Source organism: Myiozetetes cayanensis, unplaced genomic scaffold (assembly GCF_022539395.1).
Source record: "Myiozetetes cayanensis isolate MyiCay16 unplaced genomic scaffold, myiCay2020 scf6-25, whole genome shotgun sequence".
Classification (NCBI taxonomy): domain Eukaryota; kingdom Metazoa; phylum Chordata; class Aves; order Passeriformes; family Tyrannidae; genus Myiozetetes; species Myiozetetes cayanensis.
Window position 1 is genome coordinate 53,719,146 of NW_026087853.1, and position 22,872 is coordinate 53,742,017.

The window sequence follows — 22,872 nt, forward strand, 5'->3', positions numbered from 1 at the left end:
AAAATGTTCCCTAACTGAATCATGGGAACAACACCATTGTTCTGGCATAGCCGATTATATCGAATGCTCTGTCCCAATCCCTCAAACACTTTGCTTTCTCCCCTCCCCATAACCCTCTCAGAGAAGTGTGGGTACATACTCAGGCCCGGGACGCCGTTTTCCTCACTGTCATTCATCCCACATCCATCTGGAGAGTGATATGTTCCCTGCTCTCCATTCTGCAAGGGTCGGGGCATCTTTCCTGGCAAAGTTTGGTACTTGCTGCCCTTCACAACTGGCTTACTCTGTTTTTTTTCAAAGAGGAAAAAATAAAATAAATTAAAAAAATAAAATCACTTGCAGCATTTGCAACCCAGAACACAACGTTTTCAAAGTTGGGAAAAAGTACTTTAAGTTCATGGTTCAAAATGACTCTACTCTCTCCCTGTTCCTGCTTACATATAACTCAATTTAAACCCAACAGTCAGCTGACAGTTTTCTAGTTAAGACACAGCCTTGTCTTCCCTTGCTCCTCCCACTCTAGCCAGACTCTATATTACATTAAAATATATGTTGAATATTACCTGTCATAAGAACTTTTCTAACTGCCTTCTCCTCTAGGACCTTGGCACTCTGTAACTTGGTCCTTACAAGGTCAACTTTAATAGTACCAAAAATGCATTTGGCTACTTCTCAGACTGTTTTTTGTTCTGTCAACTTTTCCTCCTTTATTTTTCACCAGTATCTCCGATTCTGCCTCACAATTTTATCTTGCTGGAATTTGAACCCGAAGTATTTATACATGTCAAATTTTCTCAAATGTATTTCCCACCATCATTAATAACAGTAAAGGAATCAACATCAAAGTTAGGGTACAGAAATTGTGTTGAGATCCCTTTGCACAGCCAAAATTACAAATGCAAGGGTTTTTTTAAAAAAAGTAATTATAGCTAAACATACAGTTTACTATCATTGCCAATTCTATTACAGAACCTAAGCACAAGGTATACTTTTGATAGATGCTGGGGAAAAAGCATAGACTGAGCTGTATTTTAGGGCTGACTCCACAAGTTTTGTTCACATCAGGCTAAAACAGGAGTCTTCAGTGTGCTCTTCTGCACACATGGTACACATTCCGTGTCACAGGCATCACAGCCCCCAAGCAGTGGTCCTCAAAGTTTCTCTGTATTGTACTGATAGGGAAATGGTACCTAGGCTTTGCTAAAAATAGGGTATCTCTTAATTTTCCTTTCATTCAAGTGATCATCTACTTGGGGATCTTGCTCCTTGTACAAGGGTAGATGAGAACATGCCTAATAAATCTGATAGTTTTGAGCCTAAGAAGATACTTCTCCAGGCAAAGTATGTGTTTCACAGAGGTAGTTGTCTACAGTTTTGGAAATACAATGTTGAGACTTCTTGAATACTGACTCCAAATGAAAAGATAGATGATCCATCACTCTGGGAAAAAAGGTATACCCCAAAACTGTCAAAACAGAGGGACAGAGACGCTTTTTGAGAAAACCTGCAACTCCAATTGACATTAATGGGAGTGGTGTACATTCAGTATGTCTTTTGGAATAAACCAGTCAATGTTTCAGTAGCAGAATGAAGGTTTTGTAGGAAAACTTTATACTGAAAATATGCAAACCATATTTAATATACAAAGACATACAGTATGCAACTATCTAGTAACTCCATTCTAATAAAATTGTTTTAAAACATTGTCTGGGCCAGGATGAGACATTAAATATTTAATGAGATAACCACTGTTTCAATCTATTCTTATTTCAAGGTCTAGAGGGATCTTTGGATACTACAACTGCAGGCCAGATTGCTCAGTTCAACTCCTGCTCCTTTTTGGCAGCTACAGGAGCACATCCCAACTTGTACCAAAATTTGTATGAGTAGAAAAATTGCTTCTTACATCAGCACTGTATTTTCTGAAACCAACTGACTTCAGCTTCTAACCTCATACAACAACAACTTCTAGATAAAAAGAAAAAAGAAAAAGATTTCCCTCTCAAATCTTTACCCCTGTTCTCAGAGTTTGTCAGCACTGAAACTATGCAAACGTTTTAAAAAAGAAAAAGAACCTAAAATGAAAACCCAGCCATACTATCACAGCACATCACAACAGAGAATTGTTAGGAAAAGCTGCAGTTAATATACCTCTTGTTCTACAACAGGTTGTGCTGGTTTTCCATCTACATACTACGGAGTTTCAGGGAGGAAAATTTCAAAGTTTTATGGAAAAAAGCAACAGACAAATGTTAGTATTAACATACGTACATAGAACATCAATTGTAGTCTTATTATTATAGTGATGCTGCTTAATGTATGGACAATACATTACAAGGACTGTTGTCATTTCATTTCAATCCAATATTTAATACCAATTGTGTTTGCTCATTCTCCACTCTACAACATTTGGGCTCTGTTTAGGTTCTGCTGTGATCAAAGGAATTTTGCTATTTTCAGGCTTCTAGGTGGTCCCTGTAGACTTACTTTAAGCTGGGAACATAACAGCTGTTTTACAGTTAGAACAGTATGAAAATGACTGACATAAAATAACATACAACAATACTGTAGGTACCCGGTTGAAATCAAAAAGAGCTGTGGTAGAAGTGAAGTGATAAAAACATCAGTGTGGCTAAGTCAGGGACACCAGTGTGGTTTGCTATTTTATTATTATTATTATTATTATTATTATTATTATTGCTGGAAGGAAATGGAATTTAAGCTTTATGCAAGGCAGAATAGCTCCAGTAAGCAGTGCTGCTAGCACAGGTTCTCTCAGAATTGATGCAAAAACAGTCTGTCATGCTGAGTGAGCAAAACAGGTTTTCTTGGTCTTAGTTTTGGTGGTAACATTCACATTTAGCCACTCACTCATATGCACAGGGAGGCATCTTTCACCAGGAGGCCTCATGCCTAAATTAGGGCACACAATTTAAATGCCTTGCTGAACATGGGGCTGGCTTGCTACAACTCTCTCATATCCTTGGTAGGTTTGTCTTTCTCTGAGGGCTCTGATTTCATGGATAGAGCAAATTTACAGCATAAACATGTAGGTACAGCCCAATCACAGTATATCACAGAGAGAAATTAAGATTTTGAATTGAAGTTATGAAAACAGATCTTCATAAATTCTTCATGGAATGAAATGCTAGTTCTGATTTGTCACATATGTGTATGACCACAATCAAATGAGTGCAACACAAATTTCACATGTTCTAATTGTTCACTGTCATCATCAGTGATTTAAGAAAAAATTTTTAAAAATTTAAGAACTGGAGCAATCATATTACCAGTATCAGTTTTAAATTACATTACTAGGTGTAAGTAACCTAGTATTAAGCCTAATTTTGAGTACAGAAAGCATCAATAACAGTCTCACAAAGCATAATCACAAGTGCAGAACAATGTCAGTACATAATGACAACACAAGACTCTAGACCACAATGTAATGAGACTTTGCAAATTGGGTAGTCTTTATTCTGGAATGGAATTAAAGTCTTTCAAGTAGTAACAGTGCTCCTGCTGTTTTAACTACCATCTTCAGAAATACCATTTATATCAGAAGTCTAAGGGAGCAACACTCATAGTTACATGCAAACACTTAAAAGGAATCCTATGTGCAAATGTCCATCCTTTCACGATTTCCTGCCTTAACATTTTTAGTGATTTGGAAGTAAAACTTATTTTAAACACACCTATAAACAAAATAATACTGCAGTTTTATCATCAGGGCTTTTTCCCCACATACAGTGTCAGAGGTGGTTAAAGTTATTTTATGTGAAATAACCCAAAAATTTATACTTGACCCTTGTCTTTTAGTTGTGATAATAAAGACCAGAAACTGTGATTACAAATAAACGAACCTTCTCCATGGATTCACTCTGCAAGTCTTCTAAACTACTTGACTTTTTTTCCTGTGGAACCCTTAAAAAAGTGACAGGGGAAAAAAGCAGCAGTTAATACAATGTAGCATGTTTGTATATGCCACAGGTGTCTCCTATGACAGCTGTACAGATCACACAATGTCTGCATATAACAAATAATTCAGAATTGAGAGATTAATTTATTTTTTGTTATATTTTTAGTCTAAAAATCATAGTATTAGAAACTGCAGTAGATGAAATCAGGAACAGCAACAAGACATCCTATAATCAGTAGTGAAAGACAACAAGGTCCAATGTGCAGCTTTAAACCTTGTACCTACACATGACTTTTTAGAAGCTCTTAATAAGCAAAAGTACAGGGCAATAACTCACTGTGAGCAATGTGGACACATTAAGGGATTTTAAAAAGGAAAAATGTTTCCCATTTCAAAGTTACCCATTCTTACCTATATATGATTTCCAAAGATTCTTCTTGTGGAGAGGTCAAATTAGTCGAAGATACTGAAATGCTTCCACTTTAAATAGAAATAAATTTCATACCTTTAAGTACTGCAGTAAATGTATCTTCCGATATATAAAAGTCCTTAATTCAAACCTTACAGAACTAAGCGCTGCAAACCTCCCTGGCAAATGCTGCTTTCGCAAGTACCCAAAAGCACAGCAAAGCTAAGAACAGTCAAGACAAGATGCCAACAGTTAAACAGTCTAAATAATACAGATTTAGGACAACCCACGAGAAAGAAAGGTCTTGCCTGATTTCCATAGCTTTGTGTGGCACTGGAGGGAGCACAGCTTGTGACAATTCTCCTGAAGAGGCCTATGTAAAAGACAAGAGTTTCAAGCCTGTAATTCTGGTGTCTGATGCTGAATCTACCATGCCCATACCAAGAAGTACAAAAATGCAGCCAGGGCCAAACCCTCATCTACATTACTACGGAGAAGCCAACACCAAAAGATCATATATACAGCAGAACTCGCTTCTAATAACATCTTTATTAAGTACCTCTGTTTTTAGTAATTCTCCTTGAGAATTATCCAAAAGATTCCACTTCCTTAAAGTTACCTCAGCTTCCTCTTCACTGCCACCAGAGACAGAAGAGCCTGTAAGCATTAAAGAGTAAAGGTAGAAAGGGAGAGAAGTAGGCAAAAAAAAAAAATTTAGGCCCATATCAGACAGCCTAAAGTCTTCACTCTCTAAATTCCCCTTCAGTCTGTCTTTGTAATTCACCACCCTCTCTGCTCCCTGCCCCTCCTTTGGGCTCTGATTTACCAGTAAAATGATTTATATTACAGCAACAGATTTATCACTTTCAGTTGTACGCTTTGCTCTGCTGTGAGCAGCTGAGCTGCTCATCAGGCAGTTTCTGAACGACTTGTAATTCATAGTTTGATGTTCTGGGGCAAGTTGAAGTTGGTACCATTTTCTTACTTGCCATCGATCACAGTGTGGACAATCTCACTGTACCCTGTAGGTCCTACACAGGTTTGTATTTGGTTTATTTTGTTTTTTATTTACACTGCAGTGTAAAATGTCTGTGCTGGTGTAAATTAAGACCACATAATCTCAGTGGTACCAACTCAATAATTCAGAGCACCATGGGTGTTCATGTACACAAGTGGCCTCCAAAAAACATGTCTCTCAGGGGGATAGTGCACTCGGATCTGTGCAACCAAGATGTGGCCAAGGACAGTGGACAAAAGCTACAATCACGTGTTTGGATTTACTTTCAGAACACTTTCAAGTGAGATATTTTTTTTTAATGAACATTCAGAGAGAGATTTACCTGATTGTGTTAAATACAAGTCTCCATTCTGCCACAGAAGGCCTGAAAATGTGTTTGTTAATGTGATGATCTGCATTGAACGAAACTTTCAGTTTCCCAGACTAAATTCACTACTGGAAGGTATGGTGGCAGCTTAAAATAAGATTGTCCTAAACCCCACTCTGCTTCCTGCAGCACAACTGAAAAATAGGACAAAGGTCTTTCTGTAGATTTTAAAGTAAAATATATAAATATTGTGTGCACCAAAGCAACCGTGGGTTTTCAGTTGTTTCTTCCAAAAAAAACTTGCCTAATCAGCTGTCAGGATTTTTTTTTTTTTTAGTGGAAGGGGAGGGTAACAGAACTTACTAGATTTCTTGCAACTTGTTGTAGCAAGAAAATAATAAAAGTCCTCCTAACAGTATCAAATTGCACCTGAGATCAGCTTTCCTTTTATGAATGCCATATAAAAAACATGACATAAAACATTACCACTAGTTGGTTGGCAGATGAGCATTACTGCCATTCCTGAATTGAACTGTGGTTTAGGAAATCTGAATACAGGATGTATTTAATCAATTAATGTTCATAAAGGTCTCCTGATATCATTTCACACTGTAAAAACTGGCTACTCGTAACATAACAGGAAACACCACATAAGCTTAATACCTATCTGTATACCTTATTCATCTCTTACAGATGAATTGGTTTAAATCAAATAATGTCATTTTAATTCTGAGTAATAGATTTTTGAGAGGGATATAATGTCTTTTTTGTACTGCCCACTGCATAGGGAACAAAAAGGTAAACTCCACAAACTACAGGCAATAACAAAAGTCTGTTCAAGACACACTCTCTGTATCTGAAAAAGTGCATACTTACTCTCATAGCACTCCAACGTGATACAAAGACATGCATAATAAAATATATATTACTATATACATATATTTAAAAAGACAGCAAATAGCAGTTATAGTGCATGCAGTTTTTAAAAGCCCTGATATCACTTAATAATCCACAAGACATTTTACCATGAGCTGCAATCATGATCTCTTTGACCCTCCTGTACTGGCTTAGCAACAGCGTTAGCTCCTCTATTCGACGGTCCTGTGAAAAACATTAAATAAGATCATAGTTAAAATCCTACATTTTTAACCTGCAGAAACACTGTACTAAATTTCTGTGATTTACATGAAAGCAGGATCAAATCTCTCCCAAGCCCTGTAAGGAATGTTTCTTGGCTTTTATTTGTCATTGTACATAGTATTTGCTAGACAGCGTGAAAATATGGATATAAGGAAACAAGAGGAGTTCTACATTACTAGCAAATTAGTTATTTAGAGAAGCATAATTTGGAAACCTGCTTTCACTTCTAAGAGTGATGGCATTATTCTGGAGTTGAACCTCGATTGCCTGAAGTGGGCAGTGTTTTATCATACCTGTCAAGATAAAGGGAATCATGTTTATCTTTTATATAGTTTAACAATCTATAGTCACGCTCTTTAATCTTGTGTGTAGGATCTTTCTCCATTCTTACAGCTGCACTTACTCCAGTTTTGAACACACCTGTTTGTGTCAAACCCACACAGGACCAAAGAAATGAGGTCTTGTGAATGTCTGATGCATTTTCTCACTCCACTCTTTCTCCAGAACCTAATGCTTTCCTATTATATGCAGAAAGCATCTTGATCCATGTATTCAAGGAGGGCACCTGCCTTTTGCACTCTCACAGTTTGTCCTGTTTCTTTAACCCCAGTTCTCTATGATAATTCTGTCCAGTGCTATGACTACAGAGCACCGAATACAAACCCAAGTAAGAATAAAGAACTAGTTTTCACAAGCAGGTGTCAGGAAAGCCACAGAAACAAAGAAGTGGGTCCTGGAGAAGGAAAATTTTTCCAGGGAAGTTGACAAGTATTTAAGGAATTATCTGACACTGAGCTACTGCCCTGCCACAGCTGTGTCAGTGTCAGAGGTATTTAAATTAAAACCTGCTCTGGCACACATATGCTACATTACAGCCACAGCAGATACACACCAAGGTAGAGGAGTAACTGCACAAAAGCCAGATCTTTACCACTTTACAAAACAGCAGATGATGCTGATCCTCCCTTCACCCTCAGCAAAGCATGATGAAAAGGAGGCCTTAACTAGATATCCTGTTATCCCAGCCATGGATGGAAGTAGCAGGTTCCTATTCATAGCAAGATCTGAGACTAACATATCCAGTTTTTAAAAAACAGAAATATGTGCACCACTTACTACCAACTTAGTTCAGCACTTTCTGTCCTAAGTGACACAGGGAATATTTAGAGTTATCCCAAAAGCTATTCTGAAGTCCTTTCTCTCAGGAAGAATATTTTATTTTGCAATATTATTGAAGGCAGCAGTTCCACATGAAACACTTAAGGAGCTGGAGGTCAGCCATCAGTCTACTAGTTTAAACACTACAGTTTTCAAGGAAATAACCTGCCTTCCTCTGTGAGTACATCCAGATGTTAGGACATAAGCAACAATATTTTGTGTTCCCTTCAAATACAAAAACACCTTATGCAGACTTGGCATAATTTTGTCAAGAGATAATGACAGATTTTTTATTTTCCAAATGTAAATTTTGGCTTTTTAGGCATTTTTGATAACTAATTATTGTTATGAGCCACATTAGTGTTCTCCAGAATTCATGTTGCCCTGTCTGGACTACCCACTTACTAAAGGAAGATTTTAAGGATGCATATTATTGTCTATTTAACTGTAGAGGAGAGTGTCACCATAAAGGAAAATTTTATGGCTTGATTTATTACCATAAAAACTACAATCTGTTGAAGAATGAATCCCCCATTTAAATAGATTTAATTCCACTCCTTCTCCTTTAGTGCCCTTTTTTCTTTCTTACTCCTATTTATTTACATCCTATTCCCTTTCTCCCCAAATCTGAGTCTGCATCAGAGGTCACTTTGACTTTCTTTTAATATCACAATCTAAATTGGGTTTAGTTGCACTTTGGGTTAGGTTAGGAAGATAAAGAGCTGCCAGAGATGAACAAACCTTAGGGATCTTTTCAGTAGCAGAAAACAGGATATTCTGCTCATTACAGCCTTGGCTTTGTCCTCCCCTCTGGAATCTAATGAGCCTCCCAAATGCTGCAGCCAGGTTAGCAAAGTCAGCCACACTTTTAAACATCAGTATTCTGTCACAACCTCATAGGATAATACAAACATTCCAACAACACCACTCTTACAGAAAGTGCGTTTTCAGAACATTTCAGAGATTCAAACCCACAATTTCATTCTTACTGTGTAGAATGAGGTTTTTTTTTTTCTCACCTTTTCTTCATTTGCAGCCAATAGTGATTCCATTCCTATCTTCAGTCGCTGAACTTCTTGATCTAAAAATGTTTTTAAAATATTATAAGAAAAAACCCTCTTGCTATATTTAGTGTAAACAAGTATTTTGTGATACTCTCCCTATGTTCTTATAAGTAACCAAAACCATATCCATGGTAGGGCCAGTGCACTAATAAACTACATTTAACTTAGAATTTTTCAAAAGCTGAACTATTTAAAGCAATATAAACATCCTGGTTTTGCTTACAAAAGGCTACATAATACTATTTTAAACTATGAAAGGAAAGCACTGGAAAAAAAAGGAAACACTGAAGCTCATTTTGCAAAAGATTAGAGCGTGTTTGTTGTTATATACTTAAGGAAGTAATTAAGTGGGATTGAAAATGAGTTATATTGCATCTGAGAAAAATATTTGGCAGTTTATGAGAAGTAGTTCAAGGACATTCATGGAACTTGGAAATGAATAACAAAAAACTGGTTTGATACAAGGAAAATTTGTAGAATATTTTTTCTTAAACATTTCAGTATGAATAACTAGGTTAAAATCTACATCATGAGCTAATACAGAGTTGCCTCACACGCAATTCAGTGTTACATGATAAAGGTTATTCAGGAATGTTATAGTCAAATCAATCAAAACACACTCTGAAAATGTGTGAAGTTGTAAATTCTGAACCAAATCTTAACTTTGCTGAACCAAATCTTTCATTTCTTTTCTAGACACTATTCCTAGCAAGTCCTTCAGTACCAACCTATACAGAATCAAGTGTAAGTGATGGAGACAGAACCTGAAATGGTTTATCTGTTCTAACTACCACTCCAGGGATTCATGCTTTGACATTAAACCAGACCCACTTGTTCACAAAAGACTATGAAAACAGATGTGTCAGGCATGATGTGAGAGGGGAAAGAAAATCAATATTGCTAAAGAGTATCTGTAAAAAAAATAATGTTTTACACCTAAATGTTGAACATACAATGTCATGGCTAAACTATTTGCAAAAGTTGTAATTAGTTTTTATTGCAGTGATTCTAGAAAATGCACACCTCGCAATGATTAAGTTTTAGGACATGTAAATGAATCTTGCAGATATTTCTCTTGCAGAAGAGAACACTTAATAACACAGGGCATGCACAGACACAGCCAAATCAGAAACTAAAGCCAGTAGGCAGTGGGCAAGCAACTGAAAGACTTTTAAAAATACCACAGTCCTGCTAATTTCTTGTTATAAATATTAGACTTCAAAGAAGACAGGTATCAAGGTAGTTTTAAGCACTTTAAAGCAAACTTCATTTACAATATTTGTTTAACAACATCAACTGTGGAAATATTTATTCAGACTTTTTTTTTTTTAATTTACTGCACTGATTTAAGACAAAAACCCACCAAAATCCTTCCCTTCCAAGGAAGACGACCTTCATTTAAAGCCATCTTCCTTGATATTATGTGGGGTTTACATATGTGCAAACCGAAAGAGGTAAAGGTTAAGCTTTGGCTCTGTTAACCTTGACATCTTCCCTTTGAAGTCCAATGATCTGATTTGTGAACCTCTGACTTTTATTTCTGAAGTGAAATCTTACTGAATAGGGCAAGTAGCTGTCTGCTTGTTGCAAGCAATGAAAGCAGTGCCTCATGTATATTACAATTAGACAGCCCAATCCAAACAAACACTGAATTACTGCTGCAGAATGCATCAGAGTTATAACTGGTGTGAAAAGAACAGTGAAGTAAAGCCAAAAGTGAATTGCAAGGCTTACGTTTTTCTTTTAGCCTTCTCCTATAAACTTCCTCTACGATGGGAAATGGTGAGAGTCAAATAAAGTATGTAGAAAAAGCACATATTAGATAAATTTTGCATTTTACTTAGAATATGCATTCTAGCATACTACAAGTACATTGACATTATTTTACAACTTTGAGAAGACCACCTAAAAATCTGATAAATCAGTAATTTTTTTTTTTTGCAGAAGAATTATTACTGTTTCCATTCAAATACAGTCTAAGTGCTTTCCTTGAACATAGTCCAAAGAATCCACAGGATTTGGTTCTTCTGTCACTGAAATCAAGGAGTTTCACCCACCTTCAGTGTGAACAGAACAGACACAGTACCAGAAGCTGAATGGTGCTGAGCTCTTGATTTATTGTGATACCACTACTTTTCCTTTGAAATACCATAAATTATTTGGGAACCTCATAGGAAACAACATTCTATTAGTAGAAGAGTTCCGCCACAAACCACTGCTGTTAGACAAATGAACTTTCTAGTTAGACATGCAGTGCTCTACATGCACGAGCTTTGCAGCTGAGTGAAATTAGCACAAGTATATGTTAAGTCCCTTCCTTGGAATAAATCACAGAAGACTCTGGGTAAGCCCTGAGAAAGATGTAGCACAGCACCTGAAAATTCACATCTCAACCAGAGAAGCCTTCAGAAGGGTTAGTTAACACCCACAAAAGAAGTTAGTGCAAGTAAGCTGATGCACTGTGGTAAACTACACACAAACATTCCTGCATGGAAAAGTGTCAGTGCTGCAGAAGAACAAGGTCACTAAAACCACATTTCATGGCCCAGCAAGGGACAGAGGTCCCAGGGAGTCAATATTTCAGAGAACTGTGACATGACTGGTTGAGACTAAAGGCTAAACAAACTGGTTTATTTGCCATTGTCCTGTATGAAAAGTGCACTCTTAAAACAGAAACCTGCAATATCATAGAATCCTAGAACAGCCCAGGTTGGGAGAGACACAAAATCCACCTGATCCAACCTTTCATGGGACAGGCACCCTAAAAGAGACATACTCCTGAAGAAAGGAATGAATGACTGTTTTGAGATCATTGGACATTTAAACATTATGCTTAGCTACTACTGTGACCTTTATTTTTTCCTGAAAAAATAGAAACTGTAAGATTTCTCAGAGAAATTTTCAAGGCATACACAAGAAATAAATTCCTATTGAACTACAATGACACTTTACAATTATCAATAAAATACCAATAGAAAAAGTTTCAGTGCCTTAAGGATACTTATTTCAATTTGTGCTGCCTCTAGATTGGAATAGAATTTCACATATTGAAGGCCTCAACTGTACCAGAACACAGAATGGATTTACACCATTTTACCTCCCAAAATAAATTCTGTAAGTCCACTCTTGTATCTCTTTGTATTCCTTTGAATAAATCCTCAGCCAAGCTGCTACTGAAGTGAAGTTAAAGTATGGTTTTGGATTTTTAATATTATTTCCTCTCCTCTTACCTCTTTCTGCCACTTCACTGTATGATGAGGTCCTAGAGAGTTGACTTTGCAGGCGTTCTATCTCTGCATCTTTGAGAGCTAATTGCTCTTGAAGCTGGGCTATCTCGGCCTGTGAAAGAGAGCACAGCAAATTCAGAGTAACATCATCACCAATCCTCTATGACTCTTTCCTATGAACTAGAAGACACTTTGATGTCTGTTACCAACTCAGGACATTTCATAAACATCGTAACAACTATACATATGTATGGATGTATTTATACATTATCCTATTCCTATTACAGAAACTCCTTTTTCCAATGCAATTAGCTTTTGGAGAAGACAGGTTTAGCAAAAGGTACCATTTTTAAGGATTCATGCAGGCAAGGAAACTCTGTAAAGTCCTCAATGCTAAAATCCTGGTTGTAAAACAATAATGACCATTACAGGCCAACTCCTGAGCTTTGCATGAAGACCACTAAAAGATAACAAATTTGGCATTTTTAAACAGATACTGTTTTTTTTAGTTAATCCTAGTTACTATCTATTAGTATAACTGAGAATCTATTAATGCTGAGCCTTCTTCTCAGCAGGATAACAAAACTATTCTTCCTCACAACAGCAAACAGGCTAGAAGGAAAGCATGGCCTGGAAAACAACCACATATATGCAACAAAATGCCAGTGTTCATTTACATTTAGTGCAATTTGTGTTGCCACTAGACTGAATAGAAAATCACACATTAAAGACCTCAACAATACAGAGGGAGAAGAATTCTGTGATTGTCCAGCTTGAAATACAGCAACTCTCACCTACTTTTCCTATTTATGAGAAAAAACTGCCAACAGCATACTTTACTATGTCAGCAGTTTGTAAAGATTTTCTTCAGAGGCCTTAAAGCTTTCACTTACAAACATTCTGAATTTACCCAGCAAAAGCATACCAAACCTCCTTGCAATTAAAGAATAAAAAAGGGGGGAAAAAGAAAGTAAAAAAGGAAAGAGCAATGACAAAAAAAAAAAATCACTAATGTGACTAGTTTCTCAAAATACTACAATAAAGCAAGAAAAAAATGCAAATCACCAAACAACATTATTTAAATAGGGGAAAAACATGGACTAATGAACAGACAAACTTATTTTCACCAGGAAGCAAGTGTCTGGATTGCAGGACAACATCACCACTCTGCCTAAAATTCCACGTGGGGTAGAAGAATCTGCCATGCTGCATCTCTGAAGGGCTCCTACACTTCCCAGTGACTAATATGCTTTTTATATCTAGCAATGGAAATATTCCAATTTCTCATCAAGAAGTTGGAACAACAGGAAGACAAAAGCTTGCAGACCTCCTAAAACCAGATTCGGATGTGCCTCCCCAGTCTATTTGATCTTGCAGCTCTTTTAAATGCCCTCTTTTCCTTTAATGTCTCATTCCTGTCATCTCTAAGATTATGTTTCTGTTTCCTTTCTCTTTCCTTGTACTTTTCTTCCTTTCCAGTATTGCATCTTCTCTCACTCAGTGGGTTTTTTGATTCTTCTTTCTTATTTTCATTCTGCTCCCACTTTTCATAATCTCTATCTGTCTTGGCAGCTGGCCACACATTGCTTGAGAAAATATTTTCCCAAAGACTGTTCCTATCCACCATGTCAGAGAAAACGTTTTCAAGGATAGAAGAGCTATTATCTTAATAGGAAAAAAAGACATGATAGCAACATTTCATTACTCATCCAAGAATTCCCAAAAGAAAAAAATGCTAATACAAATAATAGCTGTTTGTCATGTCTGGATCAAACTATCAAGTATTAAAAATAAAACTCAGTTTAATAATTTGAAATGTTTCTCCAAGATCCAAACACAACTCAATTCGTATGAACAAGGATTATAGGATTATAGGAATGAAAAGAGATGAGATTACATCACCAAAGTGCACTTCAACATGAAAAAATAATAAGATGTTTTTTAATCTAGTGGAGAAAGGTTAAAATTTCAAACTAGAAATAACAGTGAGAATGTTCAACTAGAAAAATTAATTACTGGGGAAAATGATGAAATGTTTCAGATGTTGAGCTTCTCCAGATTACAATCCAAAAGCTTTCCAGAAGGATTTAAGGTCAACAGAAGGGTAAGGCAGCCATGCTTTACAAAGTCAAAGCAGATGATATAATGGTGTATTTTGGGCTTAATATCTATGAAAACAAATTCCATAGTAAGCAAACACCCAACAAACTTTGCATGTCTCTTCTCTTCAGCCTAGAAAGTATATTCCACAGAGGCTTGTAACCATCACACAAATAAAAGAAAGAAAACCTTCAGTGAGGTCTTTACTCAGAACAGATCTTTGTAAGTAAAAATGCCTTTCTTGGTTTCTTAAAATAAGAATTACAAAAAGGTAGGAGACTGGAAATTGCACTGGAGGGAGCAAAAGGCACAAAAAAACCCCCCTACAAAACCTTCAAACCAAAATACAAAGATGGTTAGAGAAAACTTGACTTCATAGTAGACCCTGACACAAGGTAAATGTAAGGACAGTAATACTGATAGAAGTAGAGCATATCCCTTTCCAGCTGAAATAAGTCTGTTGTTAAAAAATGCTTATTCTGCTTACTTTAGTTGCTTTTAATTTCCACTCATATTGATTTCTTTCATTTTCCAGTTCTTCCACTTTAATTTTGAGGTGCCTAAGTTCCTGTAGCAAACCCTGCAAAGGAAGAACAGCAGCTAAAATTGAGATTTCTCTGGCAGATATTAATTCTTCATAGTCCTGAATTAAAGATCATGCATGAAACACACAGTAATGTATGTTGAACCACCACATGAAAAACTGTGACCAGTCTAAGAAGTTGTCCCTTAAATGTCCCTTCTCCCTTTTCTTTATATCTTATTGTTCATTCTGAAGGACAATATTATTAAATCCTTAATGGAGCTCTGACAAAACAAAAAGTCTTTAAATTAACTAATGAAAAGAAAAATTTGGAGGCAACACAACTTTGGAATTCCTGTGTAGTATATACATTAAACATACACATTAATATCTTGGATTACATTAAAATTGATTTTGAATGACTCCCAGATTTGACTCTCAGATTATTTCTCCAATCTGCAGCTTGTCCTGTAGTCTAATATTCCATTCAGTAGTTCTGCCCAGAGGCAAGCTCAGAAACAACAGCACTATTTTCAAAATAGGTATCATACCAAAAATAGTTATTTTTGTAATAAAAACCCATAAGAGAAATTACTGAAAAGCTCCCTCACAATATAAGGAGATTAATTATGAGTTCTGGTGATTCAAATTTGAAGCAACTAAATTTTAAAGGCAACTAAAGCAATCTGATTTAAAAACAAATATTAAAATGGTCTTTCCCAGGCGTAACAGTATCATTTCACCTTCAGTGAATTTAAGCAGTAACTGCTACTGTCAGGGATTAAAAAAAAAAAAAAGGTGTTGGATTTTCTATTTTAAAAATACAAGCAGATTATTTTTACTATGGCTCTTTTAATTCACTTTGACATTATCATTAGAAAAAGAAAGGATACATGTCAGATAATCTTAGCTGAAGCTATTTTATACCTGTGTTAGGCACTTAAGATATTCAGGATTCAATAATCTGTGTTCAGAGGACTGGTTAGGGTGCACCATCAAGTGCAGCTGGGGTGACATCATCATGAGGAAAAGTAGCAAACCATGCTGGCATGCTGCACATCAGACAAATCTCAACCCAAAAATCCAAAAAAAACCCAAACCACACAAACACTACAGACTTACAAGTAAAATGGAAACTAAAAAAACCTGAAAGGGGTGATTGAGTCTTACAGGTATCTGTGGTTTAGAAGATCACTGGTGACCAAATTTGTCCCATTAATCAGGGGTGGGATTTTTTTCTGGTAATTTTTATGACACTCTCACTCTTTGCTAAAGAAAGTCACAAAGATTAATACCAAACATTCACAACATAGCTCTGGTTAGTGGGATTTAGTTTATGCAGGAGAAGAGAAGAGGCAATACACAGGCTTCTGCCAAGGGGTACTTCTCGTACATCACACCGAGAACACTGGCTCAGAGTCTCTACTGATCTTGGGCCAGATTGAGGACCATTAGGTGTCAAATCTGGTGTCCTATCTTGAGACTTTCTTTCTTGGATTCTACTATTAATTTCCAGCTGCAGTCTACACATCTGCTCCTGTAGGTCACTGATCAGGTTCACTACTGACTGAAAACATGGGAGGAAAGGGAAAAACAAAAAGACCAAAAAAAAGACAGGTGAGAAAGAAAATTATGCAAAGAAGACATCTTAGTAGTTGCAGCCCAAGAAATACATGAAGCACAGCAGAAGCAAACCAGAAGAAGACAGATTATGTGTTTCCTTTCTGATAAAGCATATGCAAAAGAGTATAAAACCAGATTATTGCACAAAGCTATAGTTTAAATGGAACAGAATCTACATTCCAGACAATTTCATGATTCTGATTCTAAAGTTAAGATCAGAATTTGGTTCCTCATTTTTGGAAGCTTCTGCAGTCGCGTGAAGTCAAATAAAGGAAAATTTGGAACATGTTTTAATATGCTGGCTCAGAGGCACACTTTTGCTGAAATGGGATTTGATTACATTCATTTTCACTGCCAAATCATCCAACTAGGAAGAAACTGCAACGTGCTCAGTTGGGGCCATAACCTAGTTTTTCACAATTCATACACAGAATTTACTAGTAAAGTAATTATGTTTCCAAGTCTAGCATGGGGCAGAAAAATAACTCCATTCCCTCTCCTGCTATCTGGGCTGGATCTTGACATAGAGAAGGAGTTAAGAAACACAGTTAGGAAAAATCAAAGGATACCACAGAAGAAAAAGTATTTACTTTAAAGTGTGCCAATTTGCTAGCCAGCTTCTTGGATTTGTGTGTATCAGTGATACACACAAAAAAATAGCCAGCTCAGAAAACAAACCAAAGCATTAAAATCTATATCACATTGCACCTAAATCCCCAAACTCCGTAGCAAATAGAGCTGGGTATTTTCTCAGGTATTACAAGTTGGGAGTACCTTTCTCTTGGTTTTCATGTACATTTAATAACATATGTTTTGTGATTTTTCAGTCTTCTCAAGTGGACTAAATTTGATGAGCTTAATCCATCTCCCAAAAGAGTGAAAAAGATTTTAGTGGACAGAACAACAGATAAAATGGCAGATTTTAATTTTTTTAAAAAATTTTTTTTCATTACAATGCAAAACAGTCATTCTGTAACCTCAGCTCTCTGGTGAATCAAGTCTAGGGAACAGCTATTGTATGGACAGGACACTATTCTGACCAGGTAGGTATTAACACAACCAATCTCCCACTGTATCAGCATCTGCAGCCAACTTTAAACATTCACAAAGACATACAAAATGTACGTACAAAATTAGGTATGAGAACTTCACACATTTAAGTACTTTTCTACAGGCATTGTGCTCAAGATGAAATTCAGAAAAACAGTTACATATATTTCACTCTATACATATTATTGTCAATTGGGATCACAATGTCTGATGCTAATCCTCTGTCATCCAACAAACATTTAAGTCACATAAATGAGGAGTAGTTCCATAAATAATAAAAAAATTTAGGAAGAATACTGGTCCCTAGCAGATCAACTCTGCAATATCCAGTCTTTTATAGGCTGGCATATTTTGCCATGTTAAGGATAGCTCCCCAAGGTGAAAACATACCATTCATTCAATGGACGCAAGAGTCACTTTACAGCAACATAGTAAGACAATAAGAGAACATGCCTCCAGCTATCTCATCCTCTACACTACTAGCTGTCTGTACAATTCAGATGCTATCCACAACATCTTCCATACTTGGATTTTGTTTCTATTTTTTTTTTTTTAACATCATCTCCACAATCTGGTACCTCACTGAGCAGTACTAGCTGGGGATTGGAATTGTCAGGACACACATCCAACTCCCTTGCTTTCTTTTAAGCACCAAGGGTTAGTCTGTTCTCGTCTTTGACACAAACACTGTTAACGCACACAAGGTTCTGTTCCTGTTCAAACAGGATGCACAGACTTTTGAGCACAAACTGAGAGCTGCTCCAGCTGTGGCAACAAGGGGGAGTTCAGAAGTCCTTCTGCTGTCGACTTGCAATTCTTTTCCTTTGCCTCACATTAAAAATGGGTAGGGAAACACTCTGGGTCCACACAGACTTTCCTCAGGGCAAACTTGACAGTACAGATGAACTCCAGCTGCAGTATGTACCTTTACAGTTCTTTCTATTTTCAAGGAAGGACAGGCTCCTCATTTTTGAGATTCTTTCACAGCATGAACATTTATTAACACTAACATACGACATCTTGATTCAGATGAGACAGAACACCAAACTCCCCAGCCAGAGTCAGTGGCTCACTGACTCAAGTTTCTTTGGAATTGCAAGTAAGTTTGCACTAGACATTTAAATCAGAAGTTACAAGAGCCACAAAATACTTGTCAACAGTTTCTAGACAAAACCACAGCACTCATCCCATGCTAAAAAAGAAAGCAGTAGGATAGAAGAAGGGCTGTGAGGCAAGTTGAAATGGGCAATTGCTACTGCAGTCTCTGCACAGTGACACAAAGTCTCTTTTGTCCACATTTAGGTAGAGCAGGGATCTGGGCTGCCGTTAATCACTTGATAATGCCCCTCACTCATACCTTGCTACATTAAGAAAACCCCACATTTTCAAAATTTCTGAAGTTTCTCAGGTAAGAGGAAAGCTGCACAAACCCTTCAGGTGAGACTTCAGAAACCTTCAAAGCATTACTGCGGCAAAAGTAGACCAGCAAAGGAATTAAAATGACAAAGCCAAGAGTGAGACAGTCCATTTACAAGCAGCTATTCCCCTGGTCCCTGTGTAATATATATAAATAAATGGCACTTTAAATTTAGTATGTGCTTTTGGAGAACCAGAGACAAGTGGCATTCAGTGTGAAATCAATACCTTTGAGAGGAGGTTAGAGATGCTTGATAAACTCTCTGTTGCTAACTAAAACCCAACCCAAATGACAGCTGCACAAGATGAAGTGAAACGAATCTGACACATTAAAACTTGCTCATACTTACAAGGATACCTTAATTTGCTTTGTTTCCTCTCAACACAACCAGAAAAATAATTCTATAGATAAAGCCTATGTGACTGGAAACAGGGGCTGTGAAGCAAGCTGACACAAAATTAGAATATAGAGCAAACACAGTTTAGCTGACTTATTCTGCAATGCCACATTTAATTTTAAACTTCTGAAAACCTATTATTATATTTAGAAATAGCAGGGTCAGCCATGAAATATAATTAACAGGCCATTTAAAATGGTTTGACTACTGGATGCACATGCATCCACGTGAAAAAAAAGATAGGAGTAAATCCATCAAATCACTATTCTGATCACCTTTGTCAATCCTAAACGCAGTTTTGGAAGCAGCAACTGGCCAGCTGCAGTCCATGAGAGAAAGAGTTTTGCTCTGCCAAGCACAGCTTTGCTCCACTCATGTAAAAAAAACTAACTGCAATTTCATTTGAGGCATTACACACTGTAAGAGCATGTTGCAGTGGCCATGATGTGCAGAGATACAGCAAGATTAATTTCATTTGATCGCATGTCAGTTTGGAAAACTGTCTCACTCTGAAGCAATGAGGTGATCAGAACACACCTGTGTGTGCACGAACAAAAGCAAACCACAGGTAGACTGTTCGTGCATGTCAAAGTGGTATACTCACTAGAAAGAAGAGGCAAGAAGTTTAGGAGAACAAACTATTACCAAATTTAAGCAGCTATAGTCTAATAAAGAAAATGTATTACGAAATTTCATTCTGATGTTTGAAATTGTGTCTGTATTGAAAAATTAGTATAATTTACAGGAAACGAAGCTGAAATAGTGGTAAAGCATTAGAATTGAAATAAGCATCCTATTTGATTGGAAAAAAACCCTGTTTGTCTTGATAAATTGGATTAATGCTTATTCAGGATAATCTGGAATTACGATACAAATATCTCAACAAGCAAACCAAAAACGCTGTTTATTTCCCACAGCTTTGCCTACGACACCCATTCTCCTTGCTTTGCACACACACATTTTTGACTTTCAACAGGCCGGAAATCTAATCACATCGTGAGGTAGTTAATAATTCAATGCATACTTAACACAACGATTCTCATCTTTTCCATCAGATTAGAATGCTTTTCCATCTCAGCAGGAACTTGTCCTATCACTTAGCAATACAACAAAGGTTTCCAGGCCAATAAAACTCAATTTTTCCATCAAGGGGATACACACAACTTGCTGCAGTGGCAGAAGAATTTCATAGGTCACCCTCATCACAGGACCAGACTTATAGGCTACTCAAAAGTCCTGTCAATAAAAATGCACCCAAAAGTTTTGCTACTTTCCAGAAGTCAGGCTGATTGTGCATGTCCTGCAATTATTTAGGCATCGTCATCCCGGTATTCCACATGTCATGAGAAGAGCTGAATGCCTCTCTAGAGGGCAGCTGCTGGGAGCAGGCTCCCATCTGCAGCAATTGGGAGCTGCTCAGACCTGTTCAGATTTTCAGGTACTATGAAAGTGCTCAGACCTTCTGTCCACAAGGCACTGACAATTATGCATGAAAGAGCATGAGAAAGGCCACAGATGGGAAAAGCAGCAGCTGGTGCCTCTCTGGCTTGCAAGCTCTGCCAGAAATTGCTCTCTTTAAGTTATCTTTTGATCTCTAAAGAAAATTTCACAGAATAAATAAGTGGGAAAACAAACACACCCCAAATGTATTATGTTGGTGCAGGTAAATTACCAATGCACAGTTATCAAATATTCCACTAGCAACGTTATGGAGAGCAAACAGTCTGCCTGGATTTCAAATTCTCGCAAATCAATATGGAACAAAGGTTTTGGTTTTTTTTCAGTCAGCAATGTATGAATCTCAGACAGTGTAGTCCCTCTTTTCCAGGTAATCCTCTCCTGCTAGTTGGCCCCATTACAGGACCACTGAGTCAGGCAACACATGGCAATTTGTATGAATTACTCTCTTCCACTATGACTTTCCTTCCCAGCTCCCACCTGCTATCCACTACCATGCACTGGCTGTTGTTCAGATGATGTTCATTCAGTATGTGTCATACTGTCTTTCTTAACCAACACAGCAAAAAGCAAAGCTCCTTTGATGTCCAGAACTCTCCACAACTGAAGGGAATTGTCTCCAGTCCATGACTTTTTTTTTTTTTTGCATTATTTATCATGTTACCACAAGGCAAAACACTCATTTGAGGCAAATATCCTGCCCCATGTCTTTCCTTCCCAAGTGCCACAAATGCATTAAAATACCCAAGTTTGATCACCTCAGTGCCTGTAGCACCACTGGTACTACTGAGCTGACAGTCTTTTCTGCCACATAAACAAGGAAAGAGCTCTGGTAGGAATGCCAGGCCATCTCCTGTGGAAAGGAAAGGGTTAAGTGAACATCAACTGTAATATATGCTTCTGGAAGGGACTCTGCCTTGATTAAAGGCAAACAGCAAACTCTGAAGTATAATGAGAGAGGGGAAAAGAAACCACATCCCAAAAATGCATGATCACACTCCTCACTCAATTCATAGGATCAATGGTACAGGCTGTGCTGTAAGCATGGAAAATCCTATTACATGCTGACTAGCTCAAAAGCTCAGGTGTATGACATCGTATCATAGACGTGTGATAGAAAAAAATTTAAAACAAGCTAAGGAAAAAAACAAAACTCACCTCAGCTTTGTTCTGTTTCTCTTCATATTCACTCTGTTCCTTTTCCATACCAACCAGTTTAATTTTCAGGTCTGAAACTTCAGCCATTAGATCTAATTTCTGTGTCTCCAGCGATGTGCGACTCAGCAATTCCTGAATGCAAAGCAGAGTATTTTCTCCAGTTATTTATCTGAACACTGACAGACTACAATGTAATTTATTGGCAGGCCCACACTGAAGTCCCTACCCCACAGTTGAACTGTGTGTTTCTCAAGTGCTCCAGTTATTTTCATCTAAATGTTCTTCTGTGTTAAGCACTAAACCACTGTGCCCCACTCCTTATTTCAAGAAAATGTGTGGCAAAGTTAATCCCTGGGCAAGACATGAAATCGAGAACAATACTAAGGCTGAACAAACACAAACCTACATAATGACACATTACAAAATAGTTGGCGTCTTCCTAAAATACCCATCAGACAAAGCTACATTTTAGTATTACATTGTAGACCTTCTTGTCATTTGTTATTCAATAAAGGATATCTTACAGAACGAGAACCCTAACAAAAATACCAAATTAACAAAGACAAGCAATGCTTCTGCAGTCACACCTATAGTACTTGAAAGCTTACACCATGTAGGACTTGGTAACTTTTGAAGGCTACAAACTGTGGAGGGAATAGAAACTGGTATGTCCTCACTGGAACTAAAAGGGAATCTCTAAACTGAGTAACAGTGAAAAGGAGAAACAACTGGCCTTGACTTCTGCTTTTGTGCCCCAGACTTGTTTTTCAGATTGCAGAGAAGACATACTTTGGATGGAGTCATCTCACTGTGTTTGGAAATCATTCAATATTCACACCTTCATTGCATCTTTCAATTTTCAAGAAAGTCAATCCCAAAAATCATCAAAAATAAACAGTGTTTA

At 37.1% G+C, this 22,872-nt stretch overlaps 1 protein-coding gene across 1 annotated transcript in view; it reads right to left on the reverse strand.

The window, feature by feature from the left end:
• The window catches only part of PPFIBP2 (PPFIA binding protein 2), a 109,140-nt gene that overhangs the window by 12,852 nt on the left and 73,416 nt on the right, over positions 1-22,872 (reverse strand). The window contains exons 6-17 of the mRNA XM_050334879.1: positions 21,969-22,100; positions 14,830-14,922; positions 12,246-12,354; positions 10,750-10,782; positions 8,971-9,032; positions 6,679-6,754; positions 4,888-4,985; positions 4,637-4,701; positions 4,331-4,399; positions 3,864-3,924; positions 2,152-2,193; positions 140-284 (exon numbers count right to left, since the gene is read on the reverse strand). Of these exons, the coding sequence (XP_050190836.1) occupies positions 140-284; positions 2,152-2,193; positions 3,864-3,924; positions 4,331-4,399; positions 4,637-4,701; positions 4,888-4,985; positions 6,679-6,754; positions 8,971-9,032; positions 10,750-10,782; positions 12,246-12,354; positions 14,830-14,922; positions 21,969-22,100 (985 nt within the window). The remainder of the gene's footprint in view (positions 1-139; positions 285-2,151; positions 2,194-3,863; positions 3,925-4,330; positions 4,400-4,636; positions 4,702-4,887; positions 4,986-6,678; positions 6,755-8,970; positions 9,033-10,749; positions 10,783-12,245; positions 12,355-14,829; positions 14,923-21,968; positions 22,101-22,872) is intronic.